The 25,695-nt window shown below is 39.9% G+C and overlaps 1 protein-coding gene across 2 annotated transcripts in view; it reads left to right on the forward strand.

Annotated features, from left to right (window-relative positions):
* The first annotated feature begins 4,020 nt into the window (after nt 1-4,020).
* LOC311209989 (transmembrane protein 263-like) overlaps nt 4,021-25,695 on the forward strand; it is a 187,694-nt gene continuing 166,019 nt past the window's right edge. The window contains exons 1-3 of one of the 2 annotated variants that reach the window (XM_084287643.1): nt 4,060-4,147; nt 14,191-14,275; nt 18,028-18,118. In XM_084287643.1, the coding sequence (XP_084143769.1) occupies nt 18,049-18,118 (70 nt within the window). In that variant the 5' untranslated portion in view covers nt 4,060-4,147; nt 14,191-14,275; nt 18,028-18,048. Of the gene's footprint in view, nt 4,148-14,190; nt 14,276-18,027; nt 18,119-25,695 lie in introns of both variants that reach the window. The other variant, XM_084287642.1, reaches the window with a different exon arrangement.

Here is a 25,695-nt window from a genome sequence, read left to right on the forward strand (position 1 = left end):
AACATTCCCACAGGTTTTTCTCCGTTTACATTTGTTTGCTATGTTCATCTCATCCAAAGCAGTCAGGACTGGGAAATGAAATTATCCTACCCAGAAGAACCACTGTCCAGAAGACACTTGAGTTGTTAGGGCCTGAATTCTCACTGAAACCAAAGGCGGGGATTTTACTGACCTGAAGAAAGGGGCTTTAATCTCTCCTGGCTTGTTTACTCATGAAGGAGCATGAAAGAGACGCGCGTCCTTGTATGTGAAGAGGAGGTGAAGGAACAGCTAGTGCAAGGAACACACAAACCCATTGCGCCAGACTAATATGTGGTTGTAGCTGCGCCTGGAGACTGCAACCCTCTCCAAACTTCCAGATCTAGAGGAACACTTTAGCTGCAGCCTAAAAGCCACGTGTACAGAAACTCCTCCAAGCCAGCCAATCTTCTTCCCATGACCTGCCAGGAAACAGCAATGTAGGCATATAACTAAATTAAAGCCCAAACCTTCAGCCCAGGCCTTGACCTGAATAGGGAGTGAGGATCCGGATCCTGGCATTTATATGTAATAAGTCTATATGCAGCTGAAGTAAATAGTGCAGTCAGAGGTCACGGCGCTAGATTTAGAAAAGTCCTGCATAAAGAAGAGATCTCAGAAAAGCAAATTTAAATAACATTAATGTCAAGAAAAGTCTTCCTGATTGCTATATTCTTTATCTGTCGATATGATTAAAATCTATGATAGCAATTTTGCCTTTAAGGTAATTTTCTTTTTTCTTTCATTTATTTATTTATTTTAACAGGCTCTGTATGAATTTTCCTCACAATGACTAACAGAAACATGACCCCAAGGTATAAAGATATGCTTTTCTCTTTCATTCTTGTCAAGTTAGAGGCAGTGCCGATTTAAACTGTGACTGAGGCTCTGCAATGGTGCAAGTTTATCTTACTGCTTCAAATCCAGTGATGCAACCTGAGTTTACATTACTTACCTTTCAAGAATTCAACCAATTTAAAGCTTTTGGACAATGACAATTATTAGAAAACATTCCTACAGGTTTATTTTCCTCATCTATGTATGTTTGTTATTTCTATCTCATCCCCAGATCTGGTCCCCACCATTGTCTGATACACAAATACCTTCCAAACTTTCTTGGTACTTCATAGCAGAGCTACTATACTGTTTCTTCATGCATGCACCTGTGAGGTGTGACTTAACCAGAAAGCTTAGAGAAACAGTGAATGCCTCCATAAAAGAAAAATTACAGTACTCTTCATCTGTCCAATATCTGTGAAGGAAATAGCTTTGAGGTTAAAAGTAATGCATTCTTAAAAGCCGTTATCTGTAAAGTGGGAATAATTTCACTGTTTTAATGAACATGTTTGTGCTCTTTATAATTTGCCTTTCAGCTCGGACATTGAAAAAAGCTAGTTGAATATCCTTTATATATATATCTTTTAATTTCTTAAAATATCTTTTGGGCTGTATATTTTCCATTCTCCCTGCTATGATACAGTGTAAGTATTCAGTCACAAGTATATTTTTGTGCACAACATTTGCATTACCCTTATTTATGTGATATTTTATTAATCAAATTTGTTCTCTAGTGCAGATACTGAAAAGACATAGAAAAATATTTCCTTATTTTTAGATTCCAAATGCTCTTAAATATTGGTTCTTGCATTAATTTGTGCAGTAGAACTGTTGTAAGTATGCATTTTTAATAGTCTGCTGTCACTGACTCTGCTTTAAACATGGGGAGTGTAATAGATTAGTTAGAAATGTCAAAATCTCTTCCTTTCCATCTGCAAGACCCACATGGCATGCATAAAATTAAGCAATAACAGGTCAAAATCAGTTACAACAAATGTTACAAATAAAACTGTTTATTAAACATTTTATATTGTTACCATCCCCTAAACAAGTGTTCAAAAAATGTGCTGGTCACTTGGTTACAGTTGAGTTTATCGCTGTTTTTATATCATCTTGTCTTTCACAGTAAGACTTCCATCTGTCCAGAGGGAGCCACGGCTTATCTTTATTTCATGCAACACTGGGCCTTTCTTTTGCTTTCAAACACACCCATACACCTCACAACTAACACTAAAATGCAATGGGAAATGTTGAAATCCTCACAGAGGAGTAACTCCAAGAGCATGTTGAGCATTTGGCATTCCACATTCTTCAGTTTGAGTGTCAGAGGCTCTTCTCAGGAGAGGGCATGTAGGAGAGGCTCACGGACCTCTGAACACTACTTTTTACTGTTATGAGTTGTAGCTTCCACTGACACAGCTGAATCACCAGATAGCCCAGGCATTTCTTGTTATACCATTAGGATTTATTGAAGTTCTAAAATGAACAGGGGTAGGTATTTAAAAGGAGAAAGTTCCCGAGTGAGGGTATTACCAGCTCAGGATGTGAGAGACTAAGTGATGCTCCCTGCTCAGCCACAAAGGTTTTCTGTGGCATCAGATACCTCATTCAGATTTTGATGAATGGTGTTGTTCAGGCAACTGATAGCTATGTAACTTCTACATAGTTCTAGCTGTAGCTATGTAACTTCTCTTGGTTTAGTCACCTTTACACCTTCAGAAATCAACTTCCTTTTCAAAGAATTTTATGAATTATTTGTTGGAGTCCAGCTACCTGATGCAGCAAGTACCTCCCTGCCATCTGGGGGTGTTGTAAGTGTCAAGTTAGGAAGGAGTTTAATGTTGCTGTGATAGATACACAGGCATACAAAAATAAACAAATTCAGGGTAGGTTGTGCTAATCAGCAGTTACATTGTCTGGAAATAATTTCCTTTCTACTAGAACACAGCACAAAACAACTATAGGGCCATAACATTACTACTTGTTACAATGAATTAATACTGTTTATTCATTTCCTGTCTTATATCACACTATACTTGCCTTTATCTTATGCTGCATTTTCCATCTTAACAGCCAGCAATGTGAAAGCTATTCAGATTTCACCCAGGGCAAGTACATGGCAGAGGAAAGTGTCTGAAAATATTATGGAAGTAAATGGGTAACAAGTCATTAATTCTCCTTCATGATACCAGTCACATGCACTGGGGTGGCTAGGATGTAAAGGTGAAATAGAACCTTGCAGTCATTTTTAAGAAAAATTGATTATCTCTGTATTAATGCTTCTGTCCACCTGAATACTTTATGATGATCAGTATTTATTTAAATATGTTAAGGTAGAACCAAGGGAAAGCATTATCATTACAGGGCTGAGATTTGGTATCTCAGTTGTTGACCAGATGCTTACTTTCCAGCCAGTGCCTGGTCACCAGCACAGGCAAAAAGTGCTGCAATCTCATCTCCTAATGTTAGCACGCGTGACAGGGAGATACTGTCATGTTATGCTGTATCTGAAAAGTGTGCCTTCTAGTCTACCCAGGGAAAATTATGCCCAAGTATCACTGTCTCTCACACACACACCTACACTCAGAATGGTAACTTTTATGAAACTGTATTGTATTTTCTTGGAGGGGAAAAAAAAAAAAAAGGTTCAGGAATGTATTGTGACCAAATCTGAAGGTCAAAATATTTTGCCCTAGTTTCAACAGCTTCTCTATGTAACATTAACTCAATATTCACCACTGGAATAATGCTGAATTAGAGAAAGTGAAACTCATCATAATTTGCTTAACGTTATTTTATCCTCTGCTTCCAGGAATCATTACTTTAAATGATTGCTCTTTTTGTTGTTTGTTTGACTGTCATTTGTTGCATCAAGCCATTTGCTAGCAGTAGCACCCTTCTATCCACACGTATGATTGTTCCTGATGATTGCCTTAAAGCGTTACACAAGAAAGAAAACTCGACGTGCCAGTGCTGCTCTTTTATTGTCACCACCAACCACCACGGCTTCACTGTCACAACGCAAACGATGCTCAACGTCAATGGCGGGGTGCCTGAGGGGAGGCATCCCGACCCCCCCTCCCCCAAAAATGGCGGCCCCTGACCCCCTCGTTTCCTCTTCCGGCCGGGGTTGCCATGGCGCTGCCCCCCCTCGGCCCTCCCTCGGTGTGTGTTTACATCGGGCGGGAGGAGCCGGAGCAGCAGCGCCGGGGGAGACGGGGAAGGAGCCGGCGACGACGGCCGCCCGCCCTCCATCCCTAGCGGGCGGTGCGCGGGGAGACGCGGCATGAAGGTGAGGCGGGGGGCGGGGGGCCCGCAAGCGGGGCTCGGTGTCCGCCGACCCCCGCCAGGCCGGCGTGGTCCGAGGTGCTCCTCGTTCGCTGTCCTGACCGAGTACCACTTCCAGAAGCTTCTGACTTCGCGGGGGATGCGGTGCCGCTTCTTCCGAGCATCCCCCGATAAGGGTTCCGTTAAAAAAAATAATTAAAAAAAAAATAGAGTGAATTATTTACTGCTGGGATGAGAGCCGGTTTGGAAGTGAGGTGGCCCACTGCTGCTCCCCTCCGCTTTTAGGGTTTGTGTATCTGCAGGGAAATCGTCCCGCTTTCCCCCGGTTTCTGAGCTCACGCAAATACAATCTTCCAGGCAGTTTGACACCCGCAGCAGCTGTGGGGCTCTGTGCCCTCCGTGTGCCTCCAGAAATAACGCAGCCTCACGCCTCCACCTGCGTTTCTGCTCTCTCAGGCCCTGGGAGCGTGGAAGGGACCAGCAGCCCTCTGGTTACTCTGCTGCAGAAAGCCCCTAGGTTAGGATGGGCTGAGCAGGGTTGGAGTCAGTCGTTTTGAACTTTGGTGCCGTGGTGGAGGTGGATGCTGAGACTGGGTTGTTAAAGTTGTAATGTGTTAGCTCTCAATTGAAAGGTTTGCATCTTTAGGAGTCAAACGTGGGATTACATTGCAAAAACGATTTAAGAGTATTGCTGTGGTATTCTCTTCTTCTTTCTATCATATTGCATCTGTATTGTTTGCAAGTGTATGACTTTATGTTCCCTTTCATTAATCAGTCTAAAACGCGAGGCATACCGGGTGCTCTTTGTCTTCTGAATTTGTCTAACCGAAGATTTTATCCATCAACAACGTTACAAGTTCTTTGAGGCAGAAACCGTACATACCTGTGGCCTGCACTTGTCACAATAGAGAATTTTGGCTCAGGCCTTTCTGCAAGCCTGGGTAAAGTAAGTGGGAATTAGAAGTTCCTCACTTCATGAAGACTTTGGCTTCTGGGCAATGCAAGTGTTGGTAACTTTGGTTAAGTATTTGTATGCTGTCTGTGCAGTTAACAGGTGAAAGAAAAGGGACATTTTCCAAGCATATGAAAGAAATATATGTGTAAAGTAAGTTTCTTACTACACAATGTTGTGGTTTTTTTTTTTGTTTTGTTTTGTTTTTTGTTTGGCTTTGTTTCAAAGCTTGGTAGTAAAGGATTCTGTGTTTTTTTCTTCTCTGAATGCTTGTTAGTTCACATAGTGTGTGATAACAAAAATATGTGTGGTATTGGAACAAAATATAACAAGCCTTGGGTGAGTTGTTGACTTATCTTGCAAAACAAAAACCTCAGAGTGCTGGCTAAATAGTACATCCAGCTTGAGGCCAAAAAAAAGAAGAGATTTCTTTCAGCTTCTGTTTTATGGCATGCAGAGTAAACCACTGATTATTCTTGCTAAGCCCATTACTTCTGCTGAATTCCTCTTTTGCCCCACCAGAGTGGGAAAGCTCATGACATTTTTAGATGGGCTTGCTCAAAATATGGCAGTGTATGAGTAGAGTTGTGCTCTGGTTGTGAGGAATGTGTGTGTATTTAGGGGGAAGAGTCTTTTTTCTTGTTTTTAACCATTTATCATCTATTTGTACCATGGTCAGCTTTTCCGCATAAAAACTCCACGGTTTTCTAACGTATTTTACCATGCATTTCTTTCCATATATACCCCCTCATGCTGTAGTAGTTGCCTCAGTTTCCTCAACGTAAGATCATTTCAGATTCATGATTTAAAGTCTGAAGCTGAGGGGGCGTGGGGGGAAAATAATTATGTTATTAATTAACACGTGGAATGCATCAAAATGTTTTTTTTTTTTTTTTTCTTTTTCTTTTAAAAGGGGGAGAAAAGGAGGATGGGGGTGTGGGGGGTGACGGGGGCAGCGTGAGGTGTGGGAGTTGGATCTGAATCCCTTTTATGGACCTGCTCACAAATAGCTTAGTGGGACTTTAAAACAAATCAATGCAAAGTTTAAATTGTTGATCAATGCAGGGAAAGTAAACATCAGAACCAAGCTTTTTGAAAAGTCATCTTGCTTATTTCTTCCCTAATTGCTGTTATGCCTTGGGAAATATATTTGAATTTGTGTGTTATTTTGTATCAGCATTTCTTCTGAGTCTTTCTCATTGTTGCTGGTTAGCAAGTTGCTGAGAATGCAGGGCTGTCAAACTAAAGCTAATGCTAGTTTGTGTAACTGTTTTTCTACTTAGGGGAAGGAAGAAGCAGATGAAGAGAAGTGGTAACATCAGGGGAGTTATGCTGTGCAAATAATCCTTTCAGGATCTGTTACTAATGTCTGATTGTTGCTGAGGAAACTGAAGCATGATGTACTTTATTTTTAAGTCAAACAAATAAAATAAGTATCCTGTTAAAAAAAGGTACAGTGAAATAGAGCAGCATGCCAAAGTCATAGTTTAAAGCTTGAGGTGCTTCTGAAACTGGATTGGATTTGAGATCATATTTGAGATCATCTCAATGTTTACTTTGCTTCTGTTCCCTTCTCTTTCAGGCAGTGGCAGGTCTTTCATGTGGCATCTGTGGACCCTTTCAGGCTATACAAAATATAAAATGGGTTGAAGCCCCTGTTCCCTGTGCTGCAGGGCAGGAGTGAGAGGCAATCAGCTTGAAGGTGGACAATTCCTGTATGTTGGAATATATGAGATACGTGAGGAACATGCCAAGGGCTTTTACTATCCTTCAAGGGCAGATGATCTTGATGGCAAGAAAATGCATCTCAGGCCTCATTAGAAACCTGGGTAGCGAGCCTGTCAGGTGAGGAGGGCTGTTCCATTCATAGGGATGTGGATAACTGGGGGAAGAGGGCCTAGTTCCCATCCATTAGACTGTCAACTACCTTTCCACAACACGTTTCTGGTATTGTTCTGTGGAGCTCAGCTCTGAATGTCTCTGGTCTTAGATGGAAATGCTTGCCTCCTGACTAACAGAACCTCTTTACACCTTATCTTGAACTAGTGAATGAATTAGGGCATTAGAATAGTTCCTGACAGCTGTCTGGTGCAGCAACTGCTGCAGTGATTGCTTCTAACACTGTTCCTGTCACTGCTCTAACTCTTTAAATGCATTCAGAGGAATAAAAGGCATTGAGGGTGTCAGGTGGTATTGAAGTTCTTATTTGGGAAAGCAAGCTCAAAGAGGTGACTTCATTTAAGTAGATGCTCCCCTCTTTTTTCGAATTTAAAAAGTTCTGCAAAGTAGGATGAAAGCTGGTGGTGCTTTGGCTTGTGAGTTACGTATTTTGGGATAAGAGGGTGTCATAGTTAGACATTTTCCTTTGAGAAACTCTTGCAGATATATTTAAGAGAATGAATGTGAAGTTACTGCCTATGGTTGTCCTGTTTTTCTGACTGCTTTTGATGCCTGAAGTAGGCAGATCTGATAAAGGGCAGGTATTTTGAAGATTAAGGCCAATCAAAAGTTATGGGAAGTCTAAGAAAATGTTTATCTTGCTTGTAATTACAGACAGATCCGTATCTGAAGGGTGTCGTGGTCTGTCTTGTCAAAATCTGATGTGTGTGTAACATTTCTTATATGTCTCTGATTCTGGCTCATGACAATTGAAATGAAAACTACTTGGGAAAGGAACAGCTTATAAAAGGGAGAACAGACAAGAGGTATTGCTTTTTATGGAGTATATAGTTGTCTTTTTTTTTCCTGGCATGTACTCTTAAATTTTTTATAGAAAGCAGGAGGAAAGTGAATGTAAGTGATAGGAAGAGTAAAGGGGACCATGGACTGTACAAATACTATAAATAATTCTGACTTTAATATTTGCCTACAATTGGTCATGTCTGGTAAGTAACCTTACAAATTTTCTGGCTGTTTTCCTTTCCCAGTGTTTTAGCTGAATTTCAGAGAAATGGGAAGAGGTTACATGCTGTCAGAGTTCTGGGCAAGCTACGTGCTTGTGTAGGTGAAGGCAGAGGTAGAGCTCTTAAACAGTTTCTTCAAAAGATGTGTTGTTGCTGGTTGAACTTACTGGAAGTCACTGAAGGCTTGTGTTTTTTGTAGCAAACTTGATGATCTTAACGCTTGTGCAGAGCTGCCTAAGTTCTAGTACAACTCCTGTGCTTCCTTTCCATGTAAAGATCGGTTTAGAGGGAGAGCCTGTGTGCTTTGCAGGTCCTCAAAAATTACAGGCACCCATTCCTGCTACCAGAATCATTTTTTCCTTTTAAGTCAACAGGTGCAATGTTGTTTGCAGTCATAATGATCAACTGTTGTCTCTATCTGACAGCTGTTTTGTTGCTGGGTGAAGTAACTCTGGCTGGAATTTTGTGTGCAGCAAGTTGTGATTTTAATTACGCTTCTTGCTGTTAGTTTGGAAGAAAATGAGATTTCTATGACACCTAAAATGAAAGGGACATTATTGCTGGCAGTGCTTCTGGCTGTCAAGTTGAAAGCATGCAGGTTAGGTGTAAAATTGGAGAGCTTGGTAGTACCAGGAGATGTAGTGTTTGTTCTGTAGGGTAAGTAAATAATTTAATTGAAATGCTACTCCTTTAAAGCACTACAACAACAAATGCAGAGTACAGCAAGCAACGCTGTGAGCTAAAAGAGCTTACGAATGAGTTCTGATCTCAGACCCAAGGAACGAGATCCTTTACTATGTAACCGTCAACAGAAGCGTTGGGGCAGAGATGTGTGATAAGCGTATTACAATCTCCTGTCTTGTTTGCTCAATGCTAATTCCAAAATGTTTGGTGATTTGCAGAAAACACGTTTTGAAATTCCTATTGAAAGAAAATTCCAAACAGAAATTAGTTCTGGACTGAATAAAATAACTTACACAAACCTCAATTGCCAGCTTTTAAAGTGAGTTTTGGTGCATTTGGAACAACTCTTCAACTTCAAGGGGATTTGCAGCATTATTATTTTTTGTCTACTTTTTTAAAAAATGAAACTGTAAATTTTGAACAAGGCAACTTCTGTTTCAAACTGTTCCAGTGGAGCCTCTTGTGACTTTGTTGGGAGCGTTCAGATTTGTCAAGCTGGGTACATGCTTATGTACTTTGCATCTGAATTTTGTCACAGAAATTACCATGTTGTAGCTGTGAAAACCCTTGGAAAAATTAGTTGAATTTCTGTTCATTACAGCTAAACCAGTGGTTGTGCACTGATAAGGAAATACATGCAAGTAATGTAATTCAAGTTGGCCATAGGAAACCGCTGTTACAGAATACTGCTTAATGGGTCCCTCCATGGGCTTTTTTTGAATACTGCATGTGAAGTTGCGACTATACTGAGAACAGGAAAAATGCTTTTCTTTTTGTCTGTAGTGTGGTTACGAAAATATTAATGACCTCTTTGATATAGGCCTGTGTTAGTAAGCGGAGGAGTTCTCATTTGTATTTCAGACAAATTCCTCGTGCTGTCTGCAGCTTTCTAGAGTGATGCTTGCACGTCTCACTAGGAAAGAGGAAAATACTCTTTCTGTAGTGTGCGCTATCTAGTTTCTTTAGTCTGAGTAAAATTGGCACTAATCATGATATCTACCTGCCAAGGATCAGGCAGGAGGAAAAATATTTATCCTGCTTTCACTAATTGTTATGTAGAAAGCACAATAAAACTGCAGGTCATGAAGTCTCGTTGTTACTCGCTTTTAGTTCATCAGCTCAACTGTCTGAGTGAGTTTTTCATTGACAGACAGTGAATGACTGACAGGATGCAGGATGACTTCCTCTAACCCAGTGAAACTTCCTAAATTAGTGAGTGGTCAGTTATCAGTAGGAGTTGATTGATATTTTTCATATATCATTATTGGTAATTAATTGATTTCAGATGGGTTCGTTGTGATGCAGGGTCATGCTTTGGTCCTGCATCATTCCACATCTGTATTCCCTGTTTCAGAGTCCGTCAGGTGTTTCTGTAATGACTTTTGTGTGTGTATTTCCTGTCCCAAGCTTTAATGATTGTTAATGTTTGAATTACACGATGCAGTGACACTTTGCCTCCAAGTAACTTCCTTTTTCCAAACAAGCACAATTCAGTGCATCTGGTTTTTCCATAAGAACTGTGTTCTGGTCAAGTAATACCCTTCCTTGTGGAGGTGGTAGTTCAAATCAGAATAGACAGCAAATCATACAGCATCTTTCTGGGTGATTTTTCAGCTCTTGCACAGATGCACAGTATCCTTTTGATGATTATACTGTTCAACCTGCTCTGAGGGAGGAGTGTTCCATGGGCTGGGCTAGCACAAGATCAGAAGAAAGGTGTTTGTTTTTTGTTTTTTGTTTTTTTTTTTTTTTTTGTGTTGAAAAACACTTTCTGTGGTAACACTAATTTAGTAAAATTTAGATGGAAAAGAACTATTGATCAAGACAAAACTAAACACAATTATTAATTCAAAGTCCAGAACTGTTTGAACTGTTTGACTGAGTAGAATCATAGTATCTTTAAGGTTGGAAAAGACCTTCAAGATCATATTGACTCTGCTGTTTAAGCGATGCTATGTGCCCCACACATGTTGTGAAGGTAAAACGTATAAAACAGTTTACTGGTGCCAAATGGACACTAGACTGTGGTGTCAGTAGCTCTGTTGAGAAGTTACTTATGCCAAGTAAACCCTAATTGGGATTACTCACAGTATGAAGTAGTTTTACTACCGGAGAAGGAGGATTTGATTCTTCTGCTGAGAACAATAGTACTCAGTGTTGCTAACCCCAAATCAAGACTAAAACCTTGTCTCGTTGCTTCTTTCTGCAGGCATGTTCAGTCCCATTGTCAAGACAAAATTAAACATTGTAAAATCATAGCATCCCTGAGGGTTTTGCCCAAATGCAGAGAACAAGAAGTAATATAAGCAACTTTTCTAGTACTTTCTTACAGCACACTGTGAACAAAGTGCTATAATTTTACACTAGTGTCATCCTCAGCATTTCTATTTCTGTACTTTCCTTTAATGTTCTAGGGGATTTATAACTGCAACGCAAATTCCCCTTGGGCTGAAACCTGGCACAGAAGCTCTCATTATGAGCTAACCTTGTTTTGTAGAATTAAAAGCAAAGCATCCATCAAAAGGCTCTCTTAAACCAACAGGAAAGTGGAAAAAAAATCTGTTTATGGTTGCAGATCAATTTTTCTCTTCTCTACAGGAAAAATCCCTGGCCAACTTTGGAAACCTATAAGGTGTGGGTGTGCAGTCAATAACGATGGCTGATGCACTGGAATGTTTCTGTTGCAGTTAGAAAAAATAAATGGAAGCCTTAATTCTGCAATATACTGAAAGTTCATTGCTGAAGTAAAACCTGCAGCTGTAACGAATACCTGCCTGCAAAAGGTGTAGTGATGAATTTCAAAGCTTGTTTCTACTGTTTGAAATGATTATCAGCGCTAGTGTAGAGGGGGGAGGTAGGTTAGTTACGTGCTTCAGCTGAAATGAAGTACCTGTGGACAATCAGCTCCTTGGAAAAGAGAGGCATCGTGTTGAACTACCTATATGGTGTCTTTCTAATTTTAGAAAAGGATTTTAAACAAAAAGCTAGTTTTGCTTCCTTATGAACTGAGGCTTTGTGTAATTCAGTAGAAGCAGAAAGGATGCTCTGAAGTTGCTTTCAAATATGGAAGATGGCATAATCTATTTTGATTAAACGTGAAATATCAAAGATAAGTTCTGGGGAGCTTCATTACAGTGGTTGGATGAAGGAGAGACCCTGAATTAACACTGTCATTAATAACGTCATTGTAGAAAAGCCTAATGAAGCTCAGCTGTTATGTTACTGGATCTGACAAGTCTTTTGTCATCTGCACACGTTCAGCCTAATCATAACATGTACCATCTCCTATTTATAAGAAACAAACCTGGGATGAGAGGAGCTGTTTTGTTTATGGTTTTAGAAATAGGGAAAGCATGCAATGTGGAGGAAACCAATTATTGTTAGTCCTGTGGGCATGCAGTAAGCATTCTTAACATAATGCAAAAATGGTCGATGCTTTCACTCAGGTACTTTAAAAGTATCATTTTAAATTCTCAAAGCACAAACTGTCCTGTGATTAGGGATTACTTTGCTTGTTTTTATCCCACAGATCCACTAAGTTTTTTTTAACTCTAAAGAGGTTCATTTATCCTTTGTTATCAGTTGAGATATATTGTGCTACATTAAAAAAAAAAAAAAAAAAAAAAAAAAAGCTGTTGGATGTGTACTGAGAGAGCTTGCAAGTGAAATCACATGTGGAGCAGTGAAGCCTGCACTGCCATTAATTTTCTTCTGGTAAATTGCTTTATTGGAATTGTGCCTACACAGAATACCAGATCTGCACATCAGTGTTGGGCACGAATGAGGACATGTGATTTAGGCTGGCAGTTGTAGATTGGCGTAGAACGAAGCAGGAGGTATGACCTTGTGGGCTGTTAAGGGAAGGCTTTGCTAGGAAGAAGGCTGTTCTGAATAGTGAGAGAAGTGATGTTTTAGGCTTAAGGGCAGAGTGGGAATAAATACGAAGATGAATGTAAGAAAGAAAAAAATGGTGTAAAGTGTTCAGCAACAAGAATGGAAATAAGAAGATCTAGGTCATGAAATAAATACATTGTTCTCTTGAAAATGCACAGAGAAAGTAGCAGCTGGAGTTTGGCCAGCAATCTTGAATAAGAGGTAGTCTAAGAACTGAAATACTAACCTGCTGGTGAAGCCATGGTTATGGGCTTTCAATTTCTCCAGCTTCTGTTCTGCCAGCTGAAAGTGATTCCCAATAGATTTCTGTATAATGGGGAAAAGTATTAGACTATTTGTGCATGTTGTGTGGTGTGAGGGGGGGGATGTTTTTGTTTTTGCCGTGTCTGTTTTTGTGTAGGATTTATTTAGAAAACCCTAGGATTTTTCTAGGAATTGAGTATTAATGGCAAGCATGGCCAGAATCGTAAGATATGTGCCTCTCCTTGTTTGGGAACAGCAGTAAATTGTCTTCTTACTAGTCATAAACTGAAGGAAACTTGAAGATATTTACCCCAAACCTCATAAAATTTCAGTAATAAAAAATAATCTATCCAGTGAAAAATGATTTTTTCCCCTTACCTTTGTTTGGCCTTAGTTTTTCTTGGTTACTCAGTAGCTTGATCCTGGCTCAGTGAACGGTCAGTTGACAGTCTCCAGTCTAAGATTACATGCCATAATTAGTGTAAACTAGAAAAATAGAATCCAAAAGGCCTAAAAGCATACTTGGGGAGGTTGCTGGGTTTTTCCTCATTGTTTGAAGATTGTCTGTAGGGACTTTTTGGAAAGCTAAGCAATTTCAATCACTGACTTACCCGTTTGGGCATTTGCATTGACCGTCCTGTGTCAGTGTTGACTTAAATGCAAAATAGACCAATAATGATCCTCTGGTGTTGGAGTTGCTCTTGAAGTACTTGTGGTGGTTGTTTTTTCTGAGTTCTTAATATACTACTGAGAATGAGATAGCATAGGCTGTGTGATTGTGCTGAAATCGTTTGTTAATACAAACATGATGATAAATGCATGTCTCAGATCCCGTGTCACCAACATAGCTCAGTACCTTGTGGAAAATATCCACCCTCACTGGGTAGGAACCTTCTTCCTTTCTGTCATCACCTGGGCTTACTGCAGGACTTGTGAAATATAAAGTCTTTTATGGTACATTTTTCGGTATATTTACAGTGAAATCATGGTCAGATTTATGCTCAAGTATTGTATCCCAGGGAAAAGCGTGAGGTATAATCTGAAATGCGCGTGATTACACTCCAGTTTGTGGCACTTATTTAGTTCAATACTGGCAATCGTCTCGATCCATAAATACATAGCCTTCTCTGGAACACAGAATAAGACAGCAAAATGAGGTTCTTTTCAATTGCATGTTCCTAGGCTCTGTGCCATAACCTATTCCTGTAATAATACATGTTTAAATCTGTGTGTCTCCAATGGGTCTAGTGAGGAATTGAACCACATTCTCGATTTAAAAGGCTATACAAGCCCTGTATAATGAAAAGAATATCGTACAGTTAATAACCTACTGACATTTCTGAGCGGTTAATGCATCTTCCTGCTTCCTAGATGCTTCCAGAATAGAATAGTTCAGTTGGAAGGGACCTACAAAGATCAAGTCCAGCTGCCTGACTGCTTCAGGGCTAACTGAAAGGTAAAGCGTATTTTTAAGGGCATCATTCAGCTAGGGGGGAACTTCAAAGTAAAAGCAACGTCTGAATGTATTCTGCTGTGGGTGGAGCTCAAGAGGGTTGTTAGGGAATTGCTGGACACTAGCATGGCTACTTAGCTGCAGCCCATTAACTTACATGGTTGTATGCTTCCCTTTCAGATCTGTCAAATTTTCTTAAGAATGAAAAACCAGACTTCACTGATGCCCCATTCTTGAAATAAAAACAAAAAGATCAACAATTTTACCTATCACTCGGTCACAGATCTTCTTACAAGACAATTTCCTAGAATTTTTGGTTGCCATAGATTACCACGCTGCCAGAATTGTGGGTTCTTGTATTAGTGATTATATTGCCAAACTTGCAGCAGACCTGGTGAACTGAATTCGGCAGATATAACTAAAAAAAAGCAATGGGCATGCTAATCTAATATACAAAGCCATTGTAAAGAGCTTCTATAATCTTTTTAATAACATCTGTCAACATTTGAACCTTAAGTATTACCTCTAGATATGGATTCTACTAAAACCTAGCATCTCATCTACTGTTGACTGTTTTACATTTTAATTACTTAGTGAAATTCAGTACTAAGACTGAACTTATTCTGTGGTCTCAGTGATTAAACTGATATACTGATGTCTGATAAACACAAGTGTTTGAGACTGCTTCTCCTAGAAGCTGCCTATATAGAGAGATTAGTGGCAAGATATTTATGTGATTAAAATATCAATGAGATATGAATTTTGCTTATTCTTTAAAAAAAATATTTCCAACTTCATTTGGGAAGTAAGATTTAAGGTTTCTTGCAGGCAGTGTTTTATTTTTTAAAATATTAAATCCTGAAATAAATGCAAATTATTTCTTTGTTGGAACAATTCTCAAAAAAATACAAAACTACTTAATACTGTTCAAAATATTGTGTTGTGATGAATTCTTTTCGGTAGTGAAAACATTCTTTGCAAAAATTCTGTCTTCTGTTAGCTATTAAGAATGTTCTATAAAAGTAGTAATCTTGGGCAGCATATTTTTCTTCTGTGGGATTCAAGTAGCAAGTGCTAAAATTTTGAATTGGAAGGAAGTGCTAGCAAGCAGTATCTCAGCTATGGACTTTGTGGTGGTCTGTAGTGTTCTGATTTTTTTTTGCAGATGGATTTGTTAATACTAGTTTAGTATTAGGGCTAGTTCAGGGCTACAGCTGACCCTCAGCTAAGATAAAAATTTATTTCAGGATAAGAGTTGTCAATGATGACGGTTGTACTGGAGAGACATATGGCTAGTGAACACTGACTACTTCATGCATTTCAAAAAAAAAAACAAAGATAATGCCATGGCTCTCTTCTGATAGCATTTTGCATCCTGGCATTTATGTAAACGACAGCAGATATAAACCAAGGGAGCTTCACTATCATAAATTGTTGTAAGGATAAACCACTAAGAGGGTTTGTCTAATGGTAGCAAAGTGAGATTATTGACTCCTCAGAAGAAGTTAATTCATCCACAGTGAATGTCTGCTGCTTTTTTTAAATCACTGGAAGTAGTATAATTAGTACAGACTTTGCCTTGCATGGAGGGTTCTTTAAATTTGTGTTTGTTTTTTGTTTGTTTGTTTGTTTTAAACAAAATTATTGTTAAATAATTTTGGTCTTTGTGAGACTATTTCTAGTATAGGACTTCTTACAATTCTGATCCAGAATGTTTTCAATGCAAATACTGCTGCCTTGTTTACATCTTTCATGTGAAAATGAATGTTTTGGTGTACTAACATATCCTTGTATTCTCTCACGCTCAGTACCATTTAGGTAACAAAGAAACGTATCGAGATATATTTATTGCCTGTGGTTGATGTAGAAACTTGCTCAAGTACATATTCTATATTCAATTTGTTCCTGTCCAGATTTTTTTTTTTTTTTTTTTTACACTTTCTTAAAATGTAGATCACGTTCATCAGGTGAAGTGATGAGATGGCTAGACCTTGAAATTTGAAACTGATTCCTGGGTTTTGATTTTTTGATTAGACCATCTCAGTTAAGTTACTGCTTTCTCATCTGTGCTCTGTGGTAAATATCTCTTTTTCTTTTCTGTGAGAGCTGCTGTGAGGAATGAAAATGTTTGAACTCGTACCTTGTATTGGTATGTAGTGGGCTCTGATCAAAGCTGGTATTGGTATCAGTTGTTTTTAAATGTGGAGAAATACTGATTCAGTGTTTATGCCTTAGGTAAAGCTTCCACTGTCATGAATGGCAAAAGTCAAGGTTGCAGCAATGGTGCTGACACAATAGACTTGTGTGCTTATAGACTTGTACCTGTTTTGTTTCCCTTCAGCTCAGTGTGGTGATGTGTATTTTCATGCCCATTTTTCTGAACAAAAGGAAAGGGAAATGGATGAAGGTGTAATGTAGTTGTTTAAACGAAGAAATTAAAAGAAGTCTTTATTACATGCAAAGTTTGGAAACAGAAAGTATTCAATACTTAATGTTGAGTGAAACTTTATAGTCACAGGGTTTGAAAAATATAGAAATAGTGTAGACTGAATACTGTGATCCCTTTTTTTCCCCCAGAGTTTGGATAGCAAAATCTTGCAAGCTGTTGATGTACCAATGTTTAAGCTGGCTTCTGTAACCTTCCAGCTGCATATGTTGTTGTGCATTTTCAGATGGCTTGGACTACAAACTTATTCATGTATTCAATGCCCAAAAGCACTGTTTGAGTGCTATGTTTCAGATTTTACTTTTGACTGTACTAGCATTTGAAAAGAAAACAACTGATTCTTTTTTTAAAAAAAAAAGATTGATAGCTATCCCTACTGTTTCTTCTGCCATTACTTTAAAAAAAAAAAAAAAAAAAAAAAAGGAATGGGAGGGGGACACACCTTTTCTGTTTTTCTTTGATTCTGTGAAACTGCAAAAGCAACTATACCTCCAAGCTGCACAAGTCCTTACAATTTTGTGTGTGAAAAGTTAGTTCAGCAGCCTTAAATACAAATGAGTGCTCTCTAAGTCAACAAATCCGATAGGTCACATCTGTACACAAGCAACGTTGCAGGCTTTTTCCAAGATCCTGGAGGCTGGTGAGTGAAATTGCAAAACTTTGGAGGGCAGTCTGGTAGTTTTCCAGTTGAGGTTTGTTCAGCGTGTTATATATGCAAGTACAAATGGAACTGATGGGAGAAAGCTACGTGATTAGCAGATTTGTTTGGTTTAGGAGACTGTAGACAAGTTTGTTTTGTCTTCCTCTGAAAAATGAGGTGTAATACCACTTATGTAACCCGTATCTTACCTTCTCCTGCATTCAACGGGGCATCAGCTTTTCATAATCTAGTGTTGGTAAGACACAGATGAATCCTCTTAAATCAAAGATCATATTTTTTTCCTTGAAACTTCCAAAGGATGCAAAACTGCTGCTACCCTTTGTAAATGGGGATTTGAAATGGTAATTCCGTTATGTATATTAAACATAATTTAGAAATTGTTTCACCACTCGGTTCCTGGTTTAGTCCACTCAGACCCTCATACTTCTTCTTGCTAGCTTTACTAACTTGAGGAGTCTTTTTTTTTTTTTTTTTTTTCCTTCTATAAGTAATTAGACTGCAAACATATCTACCAGCAGCTTTCTTCATCAGCTGAAGTGAGCTCCTTGTGTGCTTAACGTCTGGCATATTATCTAATCCTGTAATTATTTTTGTGGTTCCTTTCTGAACTTTCTCCAATTTACCTCCTCTTGTTGTTCTGTTCTACAGGGACCTAGCTTAGAAACACAGATGGTGGAAGATGAAACTGAGACAACAAGTGAAGAACTGCCCCCTCATCTGCGGGAAGAGCCTCCTGAAGGTACAGTGATGGCAGTCGGTGTAAACTCATTGCATTAAACTGGCGAAAGTGTTCAGGCCAAGGAAATCGTCTTTCTTGCTTGATTTGACTTTGAGCCTTTGCTTTTTTTTTTTTTTCTTTTTTTTTTCTTTTTTTTTTTTTTTTCTTGAGAGGCATAAGGCTTTGGCTTTCCTGAGAGCAGAGCCAGCCTCCCAACTGGAGGCTGGAGGTCTAGCCAGCCTCCAATCCTACTTTTGCATTCAAAGAAGGTTACACCTGCTATACTGCAGACATCGTTCTGCATTCTCTTTTAACAATATGGTTTCTGATTAAAATTGTCCTGCCTGATCATCCTGCCTGTAAGTTTAGGAATAAAAGGCCTCCTGTATTGTGGTATTTGTGATGTTTTGAGTGATCATTAGGGAAGACTTCCTAGTAGTCACCTATTCTTTCTCCTTACCTCACTGTGCAGCTTCTTCCTATTAATATTGTCCCCAGCAGAGCATTGTCAAAGGCATTTTAGTGATTTTGTTTCTTTCCACCATCTCTCTTGGAAGCCAGTTTAGCCATCTCACGAGGAGGCAGTGAGAGGCTGTCAGTCAGTAGGAGGCTCAGAAATGCCAATTTTAATTAAAAAAATCTTGTTTGCAGTGACATGTTCTGGATTTATAGAGAGAATGGATCTTTCCCACTGTGTAAGTGTTGCATACGTATATATGCAACAAAATAGGTGTCACTTTATTTTGAACGGAAGCTGCTAACATTGTAGCAATCGGTGTTTAGAGCTTTGTTTCCAGTTCAGTGACTTTTAAAACACAATCACTCATAATCATTCTGGACAGCTTAAACAACCCAGAGTGTGCTGAGGTTCTTATTAGCAACTCACTGTTAAAATATGACATGTCAATGGGAAACGTAAATGTGTTTTGTATTTTCCCTTTAAGAGAAGAATATGTTCTTGATATAGTATTTATACTGACAGCTATTCTTAAAGAGCATATAAACCAAATAGATAGTTCTAGGTATTTTCTGCTCCATCCCTTCTTGTTGAGTGTTCTGTTACAGTTTTACCATTAAGTTCTAATTTCTTGCTCTGCCGTTTCGTATACCCTTTGGCAATTGCGATACAGAGAGGTAAGTGAAAGGCAGGTCTCTCTTTGCAACTTTATAAAGCCAGAAGGAAATGCATGCAGAAGACATTGTCATCAATATATATGTGTATGTGATATACTTACATGTAATTTGTTACTATACATATATATCTGTGTTTACAGAAGATATTTTCTTTCTTTCTAGGCAGTGTCAGGTAAGCATGTAGTGAAAATGAATTTTTGAAGTAAGAATTCTGGTCAGTAGTCTGAGTTGGTTATTAAATGAGCCTAGAGACCAAATTTTGAAATGTAAAACACAGGAGATCGTCTTGTCTCATCAGTTTATCAGGAGTACACTTAGATTTTTGAACTATGCCTTTGAATTGTGTAATCTGAAGGTTTTTTTGAATGTGACTACATGTTTTTGCAATTGAAAATGCTTGCTTCTGTCTGCAGTCTCACTGGTTTGAATAATGATGAAAAATGTCAGCATTAATATTCCAATTGTGTGATTTGTTGGGCAGTCTGGGGAAAAAAGTATGTGTCCCAGATATGCCTGCTTTACTAGCGGGAGGGGGGAAAATTGTAACAGTTCAGCTGGTTTGGTTAGGCAGCAAGCAGTATGTTCTTTTAAAGTCTAAGCACAGCCATCAACTGTTTTGAATGACAGTGATACCAAGACTAGCAAAATAGGAGGGATACTGAGAGCACAACTTGAATGAGAGACTTCTTGGGAGAGGAGGTGGGAGAATTGCTCCTGAAAGATAGCCATCGGGTTTATGTTGAAATTACAGCTAGCTGTAGTGGAGCTGAGTTACAGGAATGTTGCTTTGAAGCTGCTGTCTACCAGCGTCACCAAACAGAATTACTCTGAAGTTCATACGGTTGCTGGAGTGATTACAAATACCCCATGACAGAAATGGATCTCTGAAGTTCTTTTAATAAGAAATGCCATTAAGCGCTATCATCTTGTTCTTCTACTGCTTTCTGGTTTCTTCTGATAGCCTTTTCCTAGTTAAATCAAATGCCTTGCAATAAATTAGCCATGTTGTCATGCCTGCTTTGCTCTTGTTTCTTGGGATCTATGAATTGGAGCCTATGCTGGCTTGCCTTCTGGTAATGAGCGCATAAGGGATGGAAAGCTCTCTAGAGCCGGTGTCCTTCCAGCACACTTCATTATTTCACCATATTGCATCACGGTAACTCTGGTTTCCAGCTTGCGCAGCGTATTTACTCTTCTCCTGAAAGGAGGGGAATTGGAGGCACTGTGCTGTGTAAATATTGCAATAAAATAAAAGGTTGTTCTTCAGGGATTGTCATGTTTCGGAGCGGTATTGCAGTACGGCCTTCTACAAACGAAGGGGCAATTTAACAAGTTCCTCGTGTCCATAAGTCTTGTGGATAAGCCTATGTAAGTGTGCAGCACACTTTGCTTTCTGGTGCGGTGTGCCAGGCAGCCTGTCGGTATTTGAGACAAAGTTCTGTGGCGTAAAAAGTAAACCAACCAGGGAATCCCCCAAAAGGTGACCGAGTTAAAGTTAATAGTTCTGTGTGTGAAATCCACTTAGTTTATCTGCTGCCAGAATTAACTGCTTTAATGAAGTCAGAATACACGAGGCAAAACCGCATCTGATGCAGGATCAGATGAAGCGGTGTTGGATGCCACAAGGGCTGCCTCTCCCCTCAGGAAGGCGCCGCCGTGCCCTGCCCTGTGCTGAAGCGGGGCCGGGCCGGGCCTGGCGGCCCCGCGCCCCGTCAGAGCCCGAGCGCGGGCTCCGGGCCGCTCCCCGCGGCGGCCACCTGAGGGCGCTGCGCGCTCGGCGCTGCAGCGGCCGCCAGCGGCTTGGCCGGCCCCGGCTCTGCGAAGGGCCCTCTGGGGGGCTGTGGCTGTGTGAAACCACGCTTGGGGTGCCTCTTGGGTGCATCCGAGTGAGCGAGAGAAAGTGTTTAAACCCATTAGCTTCTTCCCGTTAAGCTGCTTGTGGAAATCTACAAAGAGAGCTTTCCACACGTGCACTTCAGGAAGACTGTTTATCCCCTAGTGATACTTTTACCTCTTGTGTTTTACGATCCATCTATTCAGTTCGCATTTTTATGTTTTCCCCCTTTAATCCTGTTAACATTTCTTGTTTGTTTTCGTTGAAAGGCGAGCACGAGGCTGCGGTAGCAGTTAGCTTCTGGAGCGCTGCTGAGGTCCGTGTGCTGAACGCCTCACAGAGCCGGTGCCATGCACAGCAGAGCTGCAGGGCCACCAAACAGGGCAGGGCAGCAGCAGCCTCTGGAGAGGAGCGAGTCTGCTTTAAGTTGCACGAAGCACCTTTGCCTTTGTGCACTGGTCTGTCTTACTGATGTTTGAACACTGAGATACTTTCAAGTAGACTCGATGGCATCTTGAGTGTTTGCTGTTGAATGCCGGCCTGATTGTCATGAGAGAACTCGATTTTGTTACAGATACAGCACAGTGCGGCTGTACCTAAGATTATTTATCTGCTGTTTCAGAGTTCTGTTGCTGACCATTTAATACAGCGCACTGTTAACTGTGTTGGTTCTTGGTTATAGACATACTGAGTCCAGGGAAGGACCACTGGATGGAGCCAGGCTCTTTTTGGTGTTGCCCAGTGCCAGGACAAGGGGCAGTGGGCACAAACTGGAGCTCAGGAGGTTCTGTCTGAACACTGGGGAGCACTCCTGTGCCGTGTGGGTGATGGAGCCCTGGCACAGGTTGCATGTGGAGTCTCCCTCCTTGAGATCTTCAAAATCTGCTGGGATGTGGTCCTGGGCAACCTGTTCCAGGTGGCCCTGTTTGCACAGGGAGCTGGACCAGGCGGCCTCTGCAGCTCCCTGCCAGCCTCAGCTGTTCTGCTTTTCTGTGATTTTTGTGGTTTTCCACCTTGTATCTGCTATTTCTTTGTATTTATGCTGTGTCTTTCTGAAGTCCTTGTGTACATCATCTGTTACACCAATTCTTAAGAGAAAAGTAGCTTTACTCTGTGAAACAGCAACTGTTATGCATTTCAGGAATGCATCCTCAGCGTATTCTGTGGTATGGCTATTCCTTTTGGCCCTATATTGCTTATTAGCATCCAGTATACTAAAGCTTAGTGCAAAGTGGTACTGTCAAGTTGAAAAGCGGTGTCACTGCTTAACAGCAGTACCCCCTCTTGGGAGATTAAAGACCAATTGTTCTTCCCGTGTCTTTATGTATTAAACATCAGAATTTTATCAGCCAACATACTATGATCAGTCTGTCAATGAGCATGAGTCTTGTGGCTGAGCTGGACGTGCTATCCCTTCTGCAGTCTTCAGACCTAGTGGAGATGGTTTTTCTTTGTTGCAGACAGATTGGGCCTTATGGAGTAAAACTTTATTAAAAGCAATGGGTCTTAGCAGCTCTGCAGTAGTATATAACAAATCTTGGGGAATTTACTTTCCAAATAACTCTGGTGTTCCTAATTCAAATTTTTACATTCTCTGTGGGTAGAGAGCACACATGGATAGTTACTGTAAATCAGATGATTTGCACCAATTTAGTACATAGTATCTTGTGTGAACCCTATAATCTGTCTCTGTGGAGGCATATGGCTTTTTTCTGCTGTTTTATGTCTTCTGCAGGATAGAAGTGTATTGCATGCTTCTGTGAGAAGCTTTAGGACTTCTTATCCACAGTTTGGGAATCTCTGATCCAAGGTATCTGTCTGGGAGCTTTGTGGATCACTCATTCAGGATTGCCTTTGGATGCAAGTATTTTACCCAGATGTTTTATCTGTGCAGATCTAACTCAAATAGAGTAGTGTTTCAATTCCAGTACCACTATGTGTTTGTAGTTTCTGAAACTAATTAGGTTTCTCTTCATGCTGGGGTGATGTTGGGTCACTCTCTTATGAGAACACATCAATTTTTTTTTGAAGCTATCAGTGAGCAGAAGAATATGCCTGTTTAGGCATCTCACATGAGATGTGAGACATTCAGTTTACATCCACGCTATAGGTGTCTAACTTTGTTGAAATGCTATAAGCAGATGATTTTTTTTCATGAATGGGTGGTGCTTTCCAACTAGTTTTAATTATTCTTGACAGAGAACAGTCTCCATCAGTGATGAAATGTTATTGTTGGGCCAACCTCATTAAGTGCCACGCCAAGATTTAAATGCTGCAAATGTGAGCTTTATCGTGTTCTGTATCTTCATTTTGCAAGTGTTTCCTATATTTGTCTCTAAACTGACTTTGTGCTAAATAAATACAAAGAAATCACCTTAGAAAATGACACTGTCGTAGCGATTCCATTTCCAGTAAGTGTTAAGCTCTGTACTGAAAAATGTTGCTTTTTTTCTGGTACAAAGGAACTTCATTTAAGTTGCCTGTGGTACGCGTGTACATAGTGGATTACACTGCATGTGCATACACAGTCCACCAGACTAATATCTTCAAGAAATTCTCTGTAGCTGTGCTATTTGCTAAGCCCTCCTCTGCTTTCCCAGGTCAAATCAGTGTGCTTCAGTGTGCTATCTACTGAAGTCCAACAGTGAAATCCTTTTACAGAGGAGCTCTTTAAACGATCTGCTTTTTTTGTCTGATGGCCAGTTGGCAACGTTTTCAGCCTGGATTCGCCTCTGCAGTTCTGTGGTCTTACAACTAAAGCAAAAGGCTGGGAACTGGGACAACTGTAATCTATTCCTAGTCTTACTATTGACTTACTCCGTGGCACTGGTCATGTAGTTTAGTCTTCCTTGAACTGTGGTATTTTGTTATGTATGGAACAGAAATGGCTGTTCTTATTTATAAACGAGGACGGTTAAAAACACACATTGTAACATTTTAGGCTTTTAGGTACTTGAAAAATAATACAGAAAACGTGATTGCAGTGTATAAATAATGTAAAACTTTGCTTGATATGTAACTTGTCAGGCTTTTTTGCATCCACAAAAAGGTGATTGGCCTTGTCAGATAACTTCATATAGAAAGACAGGTTTCTTAAAAAGCAGAGAAAGACATTAGCAGCGAGGCTGTCTGTTCTTTGTAGCTGGGACTTTATGTACCTGGCATGTCTTCTCATCTGTAAAAACATTTCCTGAGCTACTTCTGTAAATGGCCCGAGGCTGAAGAGCAACATTTCAATATCATCTGTCTCTTCTTAAGGCACAGATTCTGTGCAGCCATACTCTTCTGTTGGCCAAAACAGTTCTTGCCTTTGCAAAAATAAATGACCGGGAGTGTCAGCTCAGTCTTCTACTCAAAGTCTACCTTAATATTTCTAGTAGAGTTGTAAAGCACATTGGCATGAAACCAAATGCTAATCCTATGTTTCTGTTTAATTTATTGATATCATTATTTTAGTGAAAGCTGAGGTTCTTCTTTGTTTAAATTCTCCAGTGGCTTCCTCATGCTTTATTTAATTTTGTTCTCTGGGGGAAATCAGCAGTCTGAAATTGGAAAAAATGCTCAGGCAGAGTGTACCACTTTTTTCCTCTCTTTCACGCCCCAGTCCTGCTGTATTACTGCTGCTGTATACCTGCTACTGACAGTGTGCATCTTCCCTTCAGCAGCTATATTACTTGGTCTCCTAGAAACAGCATGAAAGCTATTTAAATTGTTTTTATTCCACTTCTCCCTCTGCCCTTTTCTTTCCTCTTCACTATCTTTGTATGATATAATGAGATGTTACTTTGACAGCTCAGCATCCCTTTTCTCTAGCCTACTCCATGCCCTGCAAATCATTCTGTCACTAAGTGTTGTATGTGTGCACAGCATATGCTGTTAATGGCAGCATAAATAGCCTCCAAGTGCCTGGCGGATTCCAGAAGAAAGATTCTTGTAGCTTAAGTGTGGGAAACCTCTTATCAGTGGATCTTGCTAATACAATAATGTTACGAAGTGAGTCAATAACCATCTGGTTTTCCCTGAGGGTGTTTGCGCATAGGATAGGGATAACAACAGTTTTACCATTTGCCTTGGCATCATCCAAATGTAGACATTTCAGGGTGAAGGGCCAGTGGGAAGCCTCTGTCAGAAGATGCATTTTTATCAATTACTAGCAAATGTGTTTTATTCTAGTAATAGGGTTTTGAACTGCAGGAGTGTCAGAGCTCTGTTATGTGAGTGAAAGCAGTATACCTTACAACCCAGCTGAAGTGGCAGACATTTGTCACCATTTCTGTTATAATTAGAGACATATAAAGTTATGGATGCAGGAGAATGTTTTTACAATGTGTTTTTCATTTTGAAGACTAAGATGAGATACTCAGAAACGAGCCAATTGTTTTTAAATAAATCTTTTGGACTTGCAGCTCTCAGTCTTTCAGTTCTAAAGCTGAAAAAGTGATTCTTATTTGTTCCTAATGGAGTAAAAAAAAAAAAGATGCAAGCGAGTCTCTGTTTACTTATAGCTACAGTCTGAAATACTAAATAAGAATGAGCAATGCAGTAAATCCAGGTCAGAAGCTAAATTGAATCAGTATATCAGTGTGTTAGCAACGATGGTATCCTGAACTGCTAAACTATCAGAGGGTTA

Source organism: Netta rufina, assembly GCF_964035555.1.
Source record: "Netta rufina genome assembly, chromosome: 5".
In the NCBI taxonomy this organism is placed as follows: domain Eukaryota; kingdom Metazoa; phylum Chordata; class Aves; order Anseriformes; family Anatidae; genus Netta; species Netta rufina.